The sequence below is a fragment of the Globicephala melas genome, chromosome 2 (genome assembly GCF_963455315.2).
Source record: "Globicephala melas chromosome 2, mGloMel1.2, whole genome shotgun sequence".
NCBI lineage: Eukaryota > Metazoa > Chordata > Mammalia > Artiodactyla > Delphinidae > Globicephala > Globicephala melas.
Genome location: NC_083315.2, coordinates 64,795,367 through 64,812,083, shown reverse-complemented (window position 1 = coordinate 64,812,083; position 16,717 = coordinate 64,795,367). Strand labels below are relative to the sequence as shown.

Genomic DNA, 16,717 nt, shown 5'->3' with positions numbered 1-16,717 from the left:
GTACCCAGAAGTGTAATTGCTGGATCATTTGGCCATTAAAAAAAAATTGTTTTTTAAAGAACCACCCTGTTGCTTTCCACAGTGGCTGTACCATTTTACATTCCCACCAACAGTGCACAAGTGTTCCAGTTTCTCCACATCTTCACCAACACTTGTTTTCTGTTTTGTTTTTTTTTTATAGTAGCCATCCTAATGGATATGAGGTGATATCTCATTGTAGTTTTGATTTGAATTTCCCTGAAGATTAGTTATGTTGAGCATCTTTTCGTGTGCTTATTGGCCATTTGTATATCTTCTTCGGAGAAATGTCTACTCAAGTCTTTGGCCAATTTTTAAGTTGGGTCATTTTTCTTTTTTCTTTTTTTTTTTGGGTCATTTGTCTTTTTGTTGTTGAGTGGTAAGTGTTCTTTATATATTTTTGATACAAGTCCCTTATCAGATACATGGTTTGAAAATGTTTTCTACCATTCTGTGTGTTGCATTTTCATGTTATTGACGGTATCCTTGGAGGCACAAAAGTTTTAAGATTTAATATTATCTATTATTTTTCTTTTGTTGCTTGTGCTTTTGATGTTATAGCAAAAAAACCTCTGGCTGATCCAAGGTCATGAAGATTTACTCCTATATTTTCTTCTAAGAGTTTTATCCCTAAAATTTAAGTCTATGATCCATTTTTTTTGCGTTAGTTATTGCATGTGATGTGAAATAGGGGTCCAACTTTATTCTTTTCTTTTTTTCATGTGGGTATCAAGCAGTCCCAGCACCATTTATTGGAAAGACTATTCATTATTGTTTCGTTGAATTATCTTGACACCTTTATTGAAAATTGATTGACTATAAATGTGAGGGTTTATTTCTGGATTCTCAGTTCTATTCCATTGATCTGTTTGTCTCTTCTTAAGTCAGTACCACATTGCCTTGATTACTGTGCTTTGTAATGAGTTTTGAAATTGGGAAGTGTAAGTCCTTTAACCTTGATCTTCTTTTTCAAGATTGTTTGGCTGTTCAGGGTCCCTTGCATTTCCTTATGAATTTTAAGATCTAATTGTCAATTTCTGCAAACAGACAGACCAACAAAAAAACCAGGCAGGATTTTGAGAGAGATTGTACTGAATCTGTTGATCAGTTTGGGGGGCATTACCATCTTAATTATATTAAGTAAATTAAACCCATGAATATGGGCTGTCTTTTCATTTGTCTAGTTATTCTTTAATTTCTTTCAGTGATGTTTTGTAGTTTTCAGTATACAAGTCTTGCACCATTAAAATGATTTGTTAAATTTATTTCTAAGTATTTTATTGTTTTTGATGCTGTTGTAAGTGGAATTGTTTTCTTAAATTCATTTCAGATTGTTATTGCTAGAATATAGAAAACTGAGTTTTGTATATTTATCTTATATCCTGCATGCTTGCTGAACTAATTTATTCTAATAGTATTTTAGTGGTTCCTTTAGGAATTCCTGTATGTAAGATCATGTCATCTGCAAATAGAGATAGTTTTGCTTCTTCCTTTTAATCTAGTTGCTTTTTATTTCTTTTTCTTGTCCAGTTGACCTAGCTAGAATCTCCACTACAATGCTGCATAGAAGTGGTGAGAGCAGACATCCTGATCATAGGGGAAAAGCATTCCATTAAGTATGTTAGCTGTGGGTTTCTCGTAGATGGCCTTTGTTGGTTTAAAGAAGTTCTATTACTATTTTGTGGAGTATTCTCTTATCATGAAAGGGTATTGGATCTTGTGACATGCTTTTTCTGTGTCTATTGACATGAATATGTCATTTTTGTTTTTCTGTTCTCTTCTTGGTTAATCTTGTCAGTTTGTCTTTTTTTAAAAAAATTGAAGATGATTTGGGCTTTGTGGAGCCTCTCTATTATGTATTTTATATCTCTAATGTCTTTTTGTTATTTTTATTATTTTCTTTCTCCTTTGGGTTTATTTTGCTGTTACTGCTCTAACTTCTTAAGTTAATCACTCTACCACTGTAATGTAAGCAATTAAATATATATATATTTCTCTCTAAGTATTGCTTTAACTGCAGTCCACATATGCAGTTCTAATTAATTTCTAACTTCCATTTTGATTTTTTATGCAACTTAACGATTGCTCAAGGTATCCATAATTGAAATGTGTTAAAAATCTTTCCTAATGGTGTCAGATTTGTGAATTACTCCTTGTAGGTAAGTCAGTTTTTGCTTTATATATTTTGAGCCTGTGTTTTTTAGGTCCATCCAAGTTTGTAATTGTATCTTTCCAGTGAAGTAAAGTTCTTATTATTTCTAAAAAGTGATTCTCTTGGGGCTTCCCTGGTGGTGCAGTGGTTGAGAGTCTGCCCGCCGATGCAGGGGACACGGGTTCTTGCCCCGGTCCGGGAAAATCCCACATGCCGTGGAGCGGCTGGGCCCGTGAGCCATGGCCGCTGAGCCTGTGCGTCCGGAGCCTGTGCTCCGCAACGGGAGAGGCCACAACAGTGAGAGGCCCGCGTACCACAAAAAAAAAAAAAAAAAAAAAAGTGATTCTCTTTATATCTAGTAACGCTTTTTGTCTTAGCATCTGTCTGATAGTTGTACAGTGACTCCAGTTTTGTTGTTTTCGTTATGTGTCTGGTTTATTTCTTTCCTTACTTTGACTTGTAATCTCTCCCAGTCCTTATATTTTAGTTGTGTCTCATGTAAATGGCACATAGTTGGATTTCATCTAGATTGACAATATTTGTCATTTAAAGGGACGGTTAATCTGTTGATATTTATAATGAGTATTGAAATATTTGCATTTATTTTGATCATCTTATGTGCTTTCTATTTGTCCTGTTTTCTCTGTTGCCCTTCCCTTCCTGCGCTCTTTGAATTGAGTTTTACATTCTTCTTTTCTTTTTCCTTTTGAACATGCTGTTTTCTCCTGCCCTTGTTTTATAATTAATATGCTAGAAATATTCTCTGAATTCATCAGCTTAATGGTTACTTCAGCTGTCTTTACATGAATAACTGTAGGAAGCAGGAAGGACTAGGCTATGCTGAGTTTAAACATTACCCCAGATAGCTCAGTGACTTAACAGAGCAAAGGTTTATTTCACCCTCACATTACATAGCTAAGTGGTCAGTGAGGAATTGTGAAGGGCCCAGGCAGATGGAAGGTCTGCCACCTCATAGCTGCTCCATCTGGAACATGTGGCCTTCTAGGTCGCCACAGAAGGGGAAGAGAGAGAGGTGTCTTAGGTTGGGTTTCCCAGAAACAGGCTCTGAGACAAAGATGTACATGCAAGAAGTTCATGAGGGAGTGTTCTCAGGAACACCTGTAAGGAAGTGGGGGAAGCAGGCTTGGATAGAAGGAGAAGTTGCATCAGAGGCCTCTGCTGACCACCCAGGGAGCTCTGGAGTGGGGTTGACCCTTCAGAGTTGTCCCCAATGAGAAAAGAAGGCCAGGACTTTGTATCCATCCTTAGTGGGTATGTGCTGCCCCTGTACAGTGAGCATAATGTGGTCAAGGTAGCAGCCTTTGGCCAAAAGTGATTCCCAGAGAGGGATAGTGGCTCAGTTCTGAAAAGGGGAAGAGTTGCATCCCCAGTCCATCATGACGTCTCCTACAAGAAGGCATTGTTCTTCAACTGCCCTGGCCTGGAATTAACTTTAACCAGAAATAGTCAACATGGCCCCAACCTAACGACAAGACAGTCTGAGACATGTAAGAAAGCACATGTGATACTTGGTGAGCACCACCTGTCTCTACCATGCCTCACTTAACTTCTTGGATCTGAGGACTGGTGACTTGCAACAGTTCTAGACATTTACCAGTTAACTCTTCAAATATCACATCAGAACCATTATATTTTCTCCTTCTAGAGAAATATTCATTATGTCTCTTGTTTGCTTTTTCACATCTTCTGTCTCTTAATCTCTCTGGACCGCATCCTGGATACTTTCTTTGGATCTACTTTCAGTTGACTAATTTCCTTGTCAGCTTGGTCTAGTCTGCTCTTTATCCTTTCAGTGACTTTTTCTTTCAATTATTATTTTTTTAATTTCTAAAAGTTATATTAGGTTCTTTTCAAATCTGCTTGCTTATTGTTCATATTTTTAAGCTCTCTCTTTAAACACATTGAACACAGTTATTTTACATTTCAATATCTGTTCTTTGATCTCTCTTTCTGCTATCTCCTATGTTTTGCTGTTTCTCATTCATGGCATTTTGTTTCTGGGTGTGTGCATGCTTGTTTTTTTTGTTTTTATTTTTTTATTTTTTAACATCTTTATTGGAGTACAGTGCATGCTTGTTTTAACGTAGAAATCCTTCAGAGAGGATTTGCATTTGTTTCGTTGCTTACCTGAGGGAACTACAAAACTTTGACCTCTATCTATTTGTAACCACTTAAAATTTTCCACTTGAGAGTTCTCGGACCGCAGTGGTAGTGTGGATTTGGACCACAAACCCCTGTGAAGATGAACTGATGGTTCTGAATTCTTGAGAGAGATTTTTTTTTCAGGGAGACAACTTTTGTAATTGTATTGTTCTGTCTGGTAGGATTTATTTTACATTCACTTATGTTGAAAGTCCTGGCTTTATTGATGAGTTCTCCTATTAGATTCCCTGCCTTTGATGGGCCTTGGATTTCATCTCTCATTTGCAAATGCTGGCAGCAGAAACTCTGAGGGTGAAAGCAGCGTACCTCCCAGGGTTCCTGGTTTCCCTTTGTTTTGAGGGTTTTGTGACTTCCTTGCTTTTGTGCTATCTTGCTGATAGATTTATCCAGCGTAGAATGCAGGCTTCATCCAGCATTTTAATTGTTTTCATTGGAAGGATCCTTCATGACATCTAATCGACCATCATTCTGCCAGAACCAGATGTTCCCCAGCTATTCTTCCAGGTCCTTCCTGCATCACATGGGTCCAGTGATCCCTTCCTTCTGAAAACTTGCGTAACATCTAGTATATCCATGAAATGTTTGTAGCAATCCTTGATTCCACCAGGCTGGGTGCAGTGAAGCATCCCGGGCTTTTCCATCTAACAAACTAGGAGTTGCATTTTGGTTCTGCTATTTCTTATGAAATAGCAGATGAAGCTCCATCTCACCGAGCTTCAGTTTCCTTATCTGTAAAATGGGCTTGACAATCCCTACCTTTCAGTGCTCTCACGATGAGCAAATAAAATCGGGTCTGCCCCTGCCGTGTTCTGGATCTGAATCAGGAGAACAAATAGAGGCCACAGACCATATGCCTAAATATGTAAAAGTCACAAATGAAGCTCATAGTTATATAAATTCTACCTTGACAAATATGCCTTCATAATGACAAAAAACAATATGTAAAGCTCCGATTTTTGTATAGCTAACGCCAGCAAAATGTCAAAGACAGCTAAACTTAATTATTATCGCACATGTCTGGATACAATGTTGATGGATTGGTGATGTTTAGATGGGCATAACATACATAATTCATACATTTACATGTTTATTCTATAAAATTTATTTTTCTTGCCTTCATTTCAGCAAAATTTTGAGATGTTGTAATCAACATGATCACATAATTTGTGTTCTGTTAACAGTGATGTCAAAATAGACCATTATTCTTGAATCACTGTAGTTCTTAGATTTTTTTTTTAAATTTTAATTAATTTCATTTGGGAGAAACTTCTGTTGAGTTTTTATTCAGTTCTGCTGAGGCAGAGCAACTGGAATTATCAAAAAATATTCTTAAAGCCACATTTAGAATCAGGAATGAGTATAAAATTTACATACCAAGTTCAGACATTGTAATGAGGTTTCGTATGATAGAATTAAGCGGGAAAATTATTAAATATTTTAATTTCATATGGCTCGCCATCTTTTATGTTGCTGTTTTCACTTTCTTAAAACAATATCTAGATCCATATAGTACTTACTTGATTTTTCTTTTTCCAAGAAAAAAATAGAAAGAAAACAAAATAGCATCTTGCTCAGTCAAAATTATACCTCAGTCTGCAATGGCCAGAAAAGTAATTTCTGTGGGAATCAGTTTCAGGATTGTTTGTATGTGAACCTTCTCTTTCATAGTCCACAGACATTTTTGTTTCCTTATTTGAATTTTATTTTATCGGAATATCATTTTTGTTGCATATTTCATGTGTGGCTTCTTTAGTTTAGAAAAGTCCTAGACATATTTAAAATAATAACTATGCATTTTTAATCCCTTTAAAAGTGAAATAGCCAAACTAGATTTTTTTTTTTTGTAGGCTTTTGCTAACAACATCCCATAACATATATCTGTGGACAGCTCAGGTTCAAACCAAAGATGGGATTTGCTCTGTATTTGAGGACCTTCTGTTGTTTCACTGATTTCTTTCAGTCATCTTGCATCTTGCCTCAATTTTACCTAAGTGTTTAATGGTATTTATTTGGCATTCCCGTTGCAAGAATAAGAGTAGTTTGTGGTCAAATTTGATATGTGTTTCAGGAAGATATCCCATATTGGGGAAGTTTCTGTGGATGTCATATATAATCTTTGAATTGTTCCAAAGGAAGGCATCAATTCTCCTAGTAAGAAATTGAAATCATGTGCTGCCATCTCCAGCTCTAAGAATGCTTTTGGATTTTTGGACAAATCCTGACCTTGTATTAGTTTTCTGTTGTTGCCATAACAAATTACCACAAATCTGATGGCTTAAAAAAGAAGATAAATTGATTACCTTACAGTTCTGTAGGTTAGAAATCTCACAGGGGTCTCACTAGGCTAAAATCAAAGTGTCGATGGAGGCTCTCTGGGGAGAACCTGTTGCCTTTTCCAGCTTCTGGCAGCCACCTACAGTCCTTGGCTCCTGGCCCACTCCCTCCATCTGCAGAGCCAGCAATGTTGCATCTCTCGACCCTTCTTCATAGTCACATCCCCTTCTACCTCTCCCTTCCACTTTTAAAGGTTTTTTAAAAAAATTTATTTATGTTATCTATTTATTTTTGGCTGCGTTGGGACTTCGTTGCTGTGCGGGGGCTTTCTCTAGTTGCGGTGAGCGGGGGCTACTCTTCGTTGCGGTGCGTGGGCTTCTTATTGCGGTGGCTTCTCTTGTTGCGGAGCACGGGCTCTAGGCGCGCCGGCTTCAGTAGCTGTGGCTCGCGGGCTCTAGAGCGCAGGCTCAGTAGTTGTGGCACACGGGCTTAGTTGCTCCGCGGCATGTGGGGTCTTCCCGGACCAGGGCTCGAACCTGTGTCCCCGCATTGGCAGATGGATTCTTAACCACTGCACCACCAGGGAAGTCCTCTCCCTTCCGCTTTTAAGAACCTCGTGATTACATTAGGCCTACCTGGATAATCAAGACAATCTCCCTATTTTAAGGTTAGCTGATTAGCAACTTTAATACCATCCCGTGACCTTAATTCCCCTTTGCCGTGTAACCTAACATATATACAGGTTCTGACGATTAGGACATGGACATCCTTGAGAGCCAATTATTTTGCCTACCACAGACTCTCAAATCATGTTATCACAAGCTTGCCCATGGCAGATTTTTAAATCAATGCCTAAATTCTAAGATTCTTTTTCTAGTTCTTAAAACAAAGACTGTATTATTATAATAAAGTAAAACTGATGGAATGCTCCATTGTTTCAACTTCGTCACTTTCTTCTTCTGCAGATCAACACTCCGTATAATGTTCGTCATTCAGTGGGGCGTCTCACCCTGGTACACCTACCTGTACTGAGTAACATTTACTTTTTAAAAACGTCCTATGTGTCTTTGTTTTTTTCACTTTATTGCTCATTAAAGTACTCATATCCTTCAGATCCTCCATCCTAGATACAGTGATCATTTGCTTCACTACTGTGTATCCATCTTACATGTTCGGCCAGAAGAAGTTTACCATCATGTATAAATATTGTCCTGCATGTATGGAAAGCGTCGTTATGCTTGACTGAATATTAGACACTTATCTTTTAAAGAACATCACCCCAGTGTTCTAAATTGACCTTTATCTGTAATTGCTTAATACCAACAATGGCTGGCTATTAATTCCGCCAACTTACAGTTCTAGTAATTGCATGTGGGTTTTATACCAGTGATGTTTTATGTGTTTTAGATTGAGAACCTAAGTGTTCTCTTTTACCAGGACCAAGCATGGTCCGTCCTGCACGAGACAGCGGCTTGGTGTCCGACCCAGTGTCAGACACGTGGCAGATACTCACTAAATGACTGGTTATACTCGATACAGCAATTTGTGGCCTGCTCTCTTCCTCCCCATTCTATCCATGCCTCTGCCTACCAGCACCTCACCAGACTCCTCGCTGGTCTCTCACTGTCCCCTCCCTTGCTTTTCATGCCTGTGTCTTTGGGTTCATCTTAACATACCTAAAGGGCACCTCCTCTTCTGTGATGAACTACAGATGCTGGACAGGGAGGTGACAGCACGATGCTGAGGCAGGAGCCTGGGCTGGGAAGCCGGAGATAGCTGCAGAATCAGCGTGTGCTGGGAGTGTGTTGGAAATGAAGATCCATCCCAGCCCCACCGAACTGCAGTAAGATCCCTAGGTGACCTGCGGACACCTGCAGAAGAAAGTTGGAGAGGCACTGGCTTAGAGACTTTGTCCCCCAACCTCACCACTTGCACTTTGTATGAGCTCAAGCTGCCATAAAAAGTACCACAGACGGGGTGGCTTAAACAACAGAAATTTATTTTCTCACAGTTCTGGAGGCTGGAAGTCCGAGATCAAGGTGCCGGCAGGGTTGGCTTCTTCTGAGGCTTCTCCTCAGCTTGCAGAGGGCCACCTTCTTGCTGTGTCCTCACATGGTCATCCCTCTGCGCACGCACATCCCTGGTGTCTCCCTCTGTGTCCAAATTTCCTTTTCTCGTGAGGGACACCAGTTAGATTAGATTAACTGTCTTGTTTTGACTTAGTCACCTCTTTAAAGACTATCTCCAAGTACAGTTATATTCAGAAGTGCTGGAGTTAGGGCTTCAACATATGAATTTTGTGGGAGATGCAATTCAGAACCATGACATCACTTTAAAGAAGAAGCAACTAAGGTTCAGAGAAGTGTGTGACGGTCCACAATGACACTGCAGGCTGAGAGGTGAGAGCTTCATCTCCGACAAGCCCTCTGGAGTGGCAGGGAAGATAGTGTGAGAGACCAGGACACGGAGTCTGATGTCTCAGCTTTGCTCCCACTACTTCTGTGATCCTCGATAAATGCCTTAACATCCACAGACCTTAGTCTCCTTTTCTGTGAAATGGGGACAGTAAAAGGCTGTCCCTCACGCGGCCGTGAGGATTCAGTGAGATCTAGATGGGAAATGCAGATTACCATGCCAAGGCCGGTGGCCTGCTGACCGCGCTCTGACAGCCTGTGTGCTTTTCCTGCCATCAAAATCCTCTCTTATTTACTGCTAGCCAGAATGCCTGATTATTTTCCCCAGGTGATTTGCAGTGTAATAGCTGGAAAAACCAAGGGTTTAAAATGGTCACAGTGGAATTTCAGGCATTGGCTGGCAGGGGCACAGGGCTGTTCTTGAAAGCCGAGTTCGTGGCAGGCAGTAAGAGAAAAACCCGCTGACGTGCTCTTGCCCTTCCACCTGGCTGCCTGAGGGTTCTCGCTCCTAAATTATAGGCCACGCGCAATTTGATTTCGTTTCATTCTAAATTGCCCAGCCTGCAACCTGGGAGGAAATCAATCTGCTGTGCAAATATGCCAGCGCCTGCTAACTTTGGGCCGCTTACAAATGAGGCCCAGCTACGGAGTATTAAGGCAATGACCACAGTTTGCCTTTGGGGGTCAAACTAGGCACGAACGCAAAATTGTTTTCAAGTGTTTTGCTGTTCAGATTTATGTAGCATGCATCCTGTAAGGATCTATTCTATGCAAAGTGCTTTGCTAAGGCTGGAGCCGGACAATGGAGAGAACGTGTCTCCCTTCCTGTGCTTGGAGGGGCTCAGAGGCAGAATCACTCTTCTGAGACAGAGGGGCTCCCTTTCTTTTATCCATCCTTTATCCATCTGTCATTTTTTTTTTTTTTTTGGAGGGGCTGCTTAAAATCCTACCCCCATGTCTGGCGTCAGGATAGCCGGTCAGAGGGAAGCAGTTTCTTTTAATCTGTGCCCAACCCTGGCCTTGGTGGTAAGGCATTCTCCCCAGGTCTGGGGCTAGATTCTTCAGTGTGGTCAAGTTGTCTAGTTTGTGGACTTCCCAGCTCCTCTGTTCCCCTCTGGCTTTTGACTCTATCAGCATCCTCTCTTGCCTCCCAGAATGCAGGGTCCAAAGAGAGAAGGACAGTAGTCATATCCTGAGTCACCGTGGACAAAATGTGGGAGACTCCCCCCTGCTCTGGGTCCTGTCCATCCACCGTCCAGCTGTGGCTGTCACTGCATCTGAGCTGTCCTGCAGCCCCGCCCTGCTTCCTCCCTGTGTGTCACCCTCACATGCCCAGGGCTCTGTAGGCCCCTTGTAAGATCTCCTGCTATACGGGATCTGCTGAACTTATTCACATGAAGCAGTGAATAATTAATAACAATTGCTCCTTTCTGGAGTCCTTGCATTTTAACAAGAGGCCAGTGCTTTAATAAAAAAAAAAAGAGGGCTTCCCTGGTGGTGCAGTGGTTGAGAATCTGCCTGCCAATGCAGGGGACACAGGTTCGAGACCTGGTCCGGGAAGATCCCATATACTGCGGAGCAGCTAAGCCCACTTGCCACAACTACTGAGTCCGTGCGCCTAGAGCCCATGCTCCGCAATGAGAAGCCACCACAATGAGAAGCCCGCGCACTGCAACGAAGAGTAGCCCCCGCTCACCAAAACTAGAGAAAGCCCGCGCGCAGCAGCAAAGACCCAACACAGACAAAAATAAAATAAATAAATTTATTAAAAAAATTTTTTTTTAAGGAAGAAGCAATAAACATAACAGGTAGAATGATAGGCCTGTAGTTTCTGCTGGAGGGCCTTACGCGTGCCTGCCAAGCACGCGCCATCGTCCTCGCTTGAATCAAAGGCTGAAGGCCATGAGCCCGTTTGCCGCCTTGTCAGCAACCCTGGTGGGTGGGCAGCTGCAAGCCGACATGCCTGCTGCCCATTACAGAAGCTTGTCCACTGAAAACCGGGGATGTCAGCAGAAATGCACAGTGAATCAAAAACTGGAACAAATCGCTTTAATTAGCTAAAACCCAAACCTAATTCAAACAGTATTTCTTCACTGGACCATGAACCAACCTCATTCTCCCCCTGTCCCTAGTTGACTAGTTTCACCCAGAATTGAACCAAGATGGGAATGTGCTCACCATCTGGTGAGCAAAGGCCCCCCATTTCATAGGTGTGGACACTGAGCCCTGAGAGTTGTGGCCCAGCTCAAGGTCATAGGGCACCTAATGGGTGCAGATTTGACTCTTTACTCTGATATCCCCTTACTAATTTCTCTACTATTCCATGAGACCTGTTGACTCAGAACCTCAAGATATAGTCCAAGTTATGCCATACATTGTGTATTCTTTTAAAAAATTTTTTGGCTGCGTTTGGTCTTTGTTGCTGTGCACGGGCTTTCTCTAGTTGTGTTGAGCAGGGGCTACTCTTCCTTGCCGTGCACAGGCTTCTCATTGCACTGGCTTGTCTTTGTTGTGGAGCACAGGCTCTAGGCACGCAGGCTTCAGTAGTTGTGGCTTGCGGGCTCAGTAGTTGTGGCTCACGGGCTCTAGAGCACAGGCTCAGTAGTTGTGGCGCACAGGTTTAGTTGCCCCGCGGCATGGGGGATCTTCCCAGACCAGGGCTCGAACCCGTGTCCCCTTCATTGGCAGGCAGATTCTTAACCACTGTGCCACCAGAGAAGTCCCTACATTGTCTATTCTTGTGGTTTTTGTTTTGTTTTTGATTATTTATTTATTATTTTTTAAACCATTTTTAAAAATTGAAGTATAGTTAATTTACAATGTTGCGTTAGTTTCAGGTGTACAGCAAAGTGATTCAGGTATCATATATATTCTTTTTCGGATTCTTTTCCATTATAGGTCATTACAAATATTGTGTATTTTTGAATCAAGATCCTCTCTTAAATTAAGGAGTTGGTAACCCAAATGCGAAATGGGTGGCTAGGTAGGAATCCTCCCAGCCTTCCATTCCTCCCACAGCCCTAGAAAATCAGAGGGAAACCTTTAAAATTGATTGTGATTCAATTTACATTACGATTACTAATAGTGTCATCGTCATTATTTGCCTCAGTTAATCTACTTATTTTTACTTACCTCTCAAAGTTATAACAACATTCGGCTAAGTCAGTGGTTCTTAACTAGGGGAGATTTTGCCCCCAGGGACATTGGCAATTTCGGGAGACATTTTTGGTTGTCACGTTACTGCTAAACAATGCCGAGGACAGCTCCACCCCCAGCACAAAGAATTGTCTGGCCCCAAATGTCAACAGGGTCGAGATTGAGAAACCCTGATCTGATCAACACAAAAGGGGGAGAAAATCTCCTGCAAATCCTGCTAGTTCAACAAATAAAACTGTTTCCTTTTCCGTGTTTCTCCCAGTCTCCACCCCACTATGTGTACTTAAAATTTCTATAGTTCTGTCATCATGGCAGGAATACAGTTGACATCCCACTTTTTTTCACTTAATATCGCATCCTGAGCTTTTGACCCTCATGCCTCATCGTCTCTATAATTACCATTTTTAATGGATGTGATGCAGTCCTCCAAGCAGGTTGACACCCCCTATTTTACCTGACCCGTCCAAGTTCTCATCCGGGATGGTTACTGAGAGCCTTGCCAGGTGGGCTGCGTGGGGTGGGGAGCTTGCGTGGGCCCTGCTGTGACCAGCCTTCTCCTCCACCTGCAGCGCAGGCTGATGCCATCATAGTTTTCATCGTCAACAGGCCTTTATGAAGCACCTTGGTGAATATATCCTGGCCCCGGCGGGGAGGGATCTTCCGCAGAGATCATCCCACCAGCCCCTGACATCCAAGGCTTGTTGGCTCGAACAGGCAGCATATATGTCAACCAACCACGAAGGCATCCGAAGACTGGGCTGTAGGCCCCCGGCACAGGGTGCGAAAGCAGATTCTTAGGCAATATTCATGACAGGAGTAAGTGCATCTGGAATGCAAAGACAGGCTGGATCCCCAAAGGGAATCAGGGCCTTGAATCCTCTCCTCCCCCTGACTGCAGGCTTCTGGAAGGACGTGGGAGTTTAGAAGCGATGGGAGGGAGGCAGGTGAAGGACCCGGGGTCAAGTGTTCCAGGCTCCAGTGTACAAGTGCACAGCCTGGGAGAAAACTAGAGACTACCGGAGACGTTCCTCCTGAGACCTTCCCGCCACCCTCTCGTCTCATCTCGGCGCCCCTTTCTCTTCCCCCTGCAGGTGTTCCACGAGCAGGGCATCCTCTTCGGCTACCGACATCCACAGAGTTCCGCCACGGCCTGTCTCCTCAGCCTTTTCCAAATGACCAATGAGACCCTCAACATCTGGACGCACTTGTTGCCCTTCTGGTACCTCCCAGCCCCCTTGACCAGCTGCTCACTCAGAGCCTGGGGACTGGGGCTTCTTTAAACACAGCTGGGGTGGAGAGAGCTGAGATTCCGTGATGGGATTTGGGGGACTCCCCCGTGGTGCTGGGAGGCGTGGCGGTCTGCTGCTGGGGTGAGCTCTAGGACCCAGATTGTGGTAGGATTGGAGGGGCTCCTGGAAGTTCCCTGGTCTTTCCCTGCTCCCCTGCTTCGGGTCCTGACTTGAGAGGATTGTCTTATCCGGTCTTGGAGGCTTTCTGGGTCTTTTGGAAGCCCTGGCTAAAATTCCCTAGCTTCGGCAAGTCACTTAACCTCTCTGGGCTTCGCATTTTCCCACACGCAGAGCAGGTTAGCCTGCGCCTTTCCTGGGGTTGCCCTGAGGATTAGGGGAGGAGGCATTGGAAAAGGCATCGGGCACGGAGCTGTGGGTGCCTGGGACCACAGCAGCTGTGAGGTATTTGGTCAGGCAGCACTGAAACGGAGCCAGCCGAGAGAATGCTCCGGCACGTGCACACGCACAAATGGGAGCTGCCAGGAAGGTGAGGAGGGACCTGGCTGAGAAAGGCGGGGACCGAAGACCAGCTTCACATACCTGGTGCCTGTGCGTAGCGAGTGAAGGGTGGAGATGGGGTCATAGTATACGAGAGCTGGAAGGACCATGGGAGTCATGCGGGCCACCAGCCGACTCAGGCCACCACTGGCTGACACAGATGCGGCCCAGAGAAAGGAGTGACTTGCTTACATCCCCTGGCAAGTTCTGGCACAGGTTAGTCTCTGGACTCCCCCTCCCAATCATATTGAGAGTAGGAAGAGAGTAGGAAGGACCCCAGGGCGTGCTGCAGGCAGAGAGAGGGGCCCGAGGACGGGGTCCTGCCTGGCCAGCAGTTAGAGACAGACCCAGGGCAAAATGCAGGGGGAGGCTGCTTGGTGCCAGAAACGTCGCCAGTGGAGAAGAGGGAGAGCTCAGGCTTGGGGTGGGATAGGACCACCTGTAAAGAGGCCCTAGCGCCTGCAGACTGGTCGGGGTGGCAGCAAGATCTGCTCACAGAGGCTGCTCGTTGTTTTAAATTTAAGTCAACTGGACGCAATTGCTGCCCTTCTGGTACCTCCCAGAAGGGTAAAAAGTCTAAATGATAATAAATGATAACATTGCAGAAGGGAGTAGAGTCGGCGTCTTCCCCCGGCCCCTCTGCGTCCTCTCTGGAGCCGCCGGGGTGACCTGCTGCTCGTGCATCCTCCCAGAATGCTTTTCTAGAGACTCGAGCATCTGTGACATGTGTGTACACCCAGCACCTGGTTCTTTCCTCCCTTGCTTTTCCCTCAGAGATCTCTTGTCTGACCTTCACAGAAGCCTCTCTGGCTTTTGAGCGGTGTCCCATTTTCTGGATGAACCACAGGTAACTTAGGCTATTTTGAAGTTTGTGCCAGCCTGACCATCCCTGTTTGCGGGGCTTGAGTTGCTGTGCGCAGATCCCGTTGTAGCTGTTGTACAGCTGAGACGTGCTGGCAGGGGCCGCCCCACTGGGCATGACGCCCCTGTACTGCCAGGCCCTGAGAGCGCAACACAGAGCAGCAAGGAGGGCTTGGGAGAGCCGGAGAAAGATGCCCCAGGGAAGCGGGCCTCGGGCGTAATCGCGAGATGATAAAAGGGTACATTTTGAAAAATAGCAGATAGCTTAAGCTTGATTTCTGCTGGGACAGGAGGGAAGAGATCACAAATGTAGCCAGAGAAGCTAGCGATGTTCTTGGGGTTCCTGCGTGAAAAGCTTTTCGTCCCTTCCCTGGGAGAGTTTGTGGGCAAGGGGCCTGGCTCTCTAGTAGAGGTTTGTGGAAGCGGGCAGCTCTATAAGCAAGAACCCCACGCATGGGTTGTAGGTTAGGCAGATCTGACACAGAGCTGTGCAGTGTCTCCATGTAGAGAAGGGTCTGGAGGCCTAGGCTTAGCCGTGGGACCAGGCCCCTCAGAAAAGAGATGGTGAGATTAGTGGAGGAATAGCATGGAAGAGGGGGGAGAAAATCGTCCTGTGGTCTTCCAGACTTTCCAGACCCCACAGAGGGGACTGCTTCTCTTTGAGGTGCCCTCCTGCAAGGGGAACTTGGACCAACCACAGGGATGACGACAAGGTCGAATTTGGATCCCATGAGGAATGGTTGAATAAACCGAGGTTTTTTTTTTTTTTTTTTTTTTTGCGGTACGCGGGCTTCTCACTGTCGTGGCCTCTCCCACTGCGGAGCACAGGCTCCGGACGCGCAGGCTCAGCGGCCATGGCCCACGGGCCCAGCCGTTCCGCGGCATGTGGGATCCTCCCGGACCGGGGCACGAACCCGCGTCCCCCGCATCGGCAGGCGGACTCCCAACCACTGCGCCCCCAGGGAAGCCCTAAACCGAGGTTTTTTAATGTGAAGCTCAGAGAGGTGTGAGGGCTTATGAAGACAGCCTTGAGATATCTGATGGGTTTGTTTTCTGTTGCGCTCATGGGGAGACCTAGGGCTGATCCAATGGAGGGAGATTCCAGGGAGACAGATGGAGGCTCAGTGACACTTTGCAACACTCAGAGCTGCCTCAAGAGAGGGTGAGCTCCCCGTCCCTGGAAGCATGCAAGCTGAAGCTGGAGAGTCACCTGGGCAAGATGCTGTAAAAGGGATCTGTCACCACACGCAGGGGGAGGGGACTGGACCATTGCCCATCCTGCCTATTTCCAACCAAAAAGGACCCCACTCACCCTTCCTCGCTCATGGCATGTCACCAAAGCGAGACCATGTAGGAGCCGGTCATCCCAGGGAAATGGAAGGCAGCTTAGGTCGGCTGAGGACTGTAAGAAGGGCCCCTGTCTCGGAGGTTGAGGGTGTCCCCCTGTGTTCCAGGTTCTTCATGTGGAGGTTTGTGGGCACCCTGCGTGTGACGGACGTCCTGAATGACAGCTACTCCTGGCCTCTGCTCGTGTACATGGGCGCCAGCTGTGTGTACCCCCTCGCATCCAGCTGTGCACACACCTTCAGCTCCATGTCCAGGAACGCCCGGCACATCTGCTACTTCCTGGACTACGGCGCCGTCAACCTCTTCAGCCTGGGTACGTCAGGCCCTGCCCTTGTCTCCTCTTCCCTGGGACTGAACCACCTGCATCTTCCCCTGGGAGCTGGGGTCATCGTGAGGCTCTGGTGGGCTTCCGGAAGAGTCACCGCAATGCCAGTGCCCCTGCCCGGGTGCCTGATGAGTGTTTTATAAGAAACTTGTCCAAAGGCCTTCTGGCAAATATTTAACAACTGGCTCTCTGTGGACAA

At 45.1% G+C, this 16,717-nt stretch overlaps 1 protein-coding gene across 1 annotated transcript in view; it reads left to right on the top strand.

The window, feature by feature from the left end:
* Positions 1-16,717, top strand: part of PAQR5 (progestin and adipoQ receptor family member 5) — an 86,937-nt gene that overhangs the window by 48,486 nt on the left and 21,734 nt on the right. The window contains exons 3-4 of the mRNA XM_030875124.2: positions 13,290-13,417; positions 16,301-16,506. Coding sequence (XP_030730984.1) covers positions 13,290-13,417; positions 16,301-16,506 — 334 coding nt within the window. The remainder of the gene's footprint in view (positions 1-13,289; positions 13,418-16,300; positions 16,507-16,717) is intronic.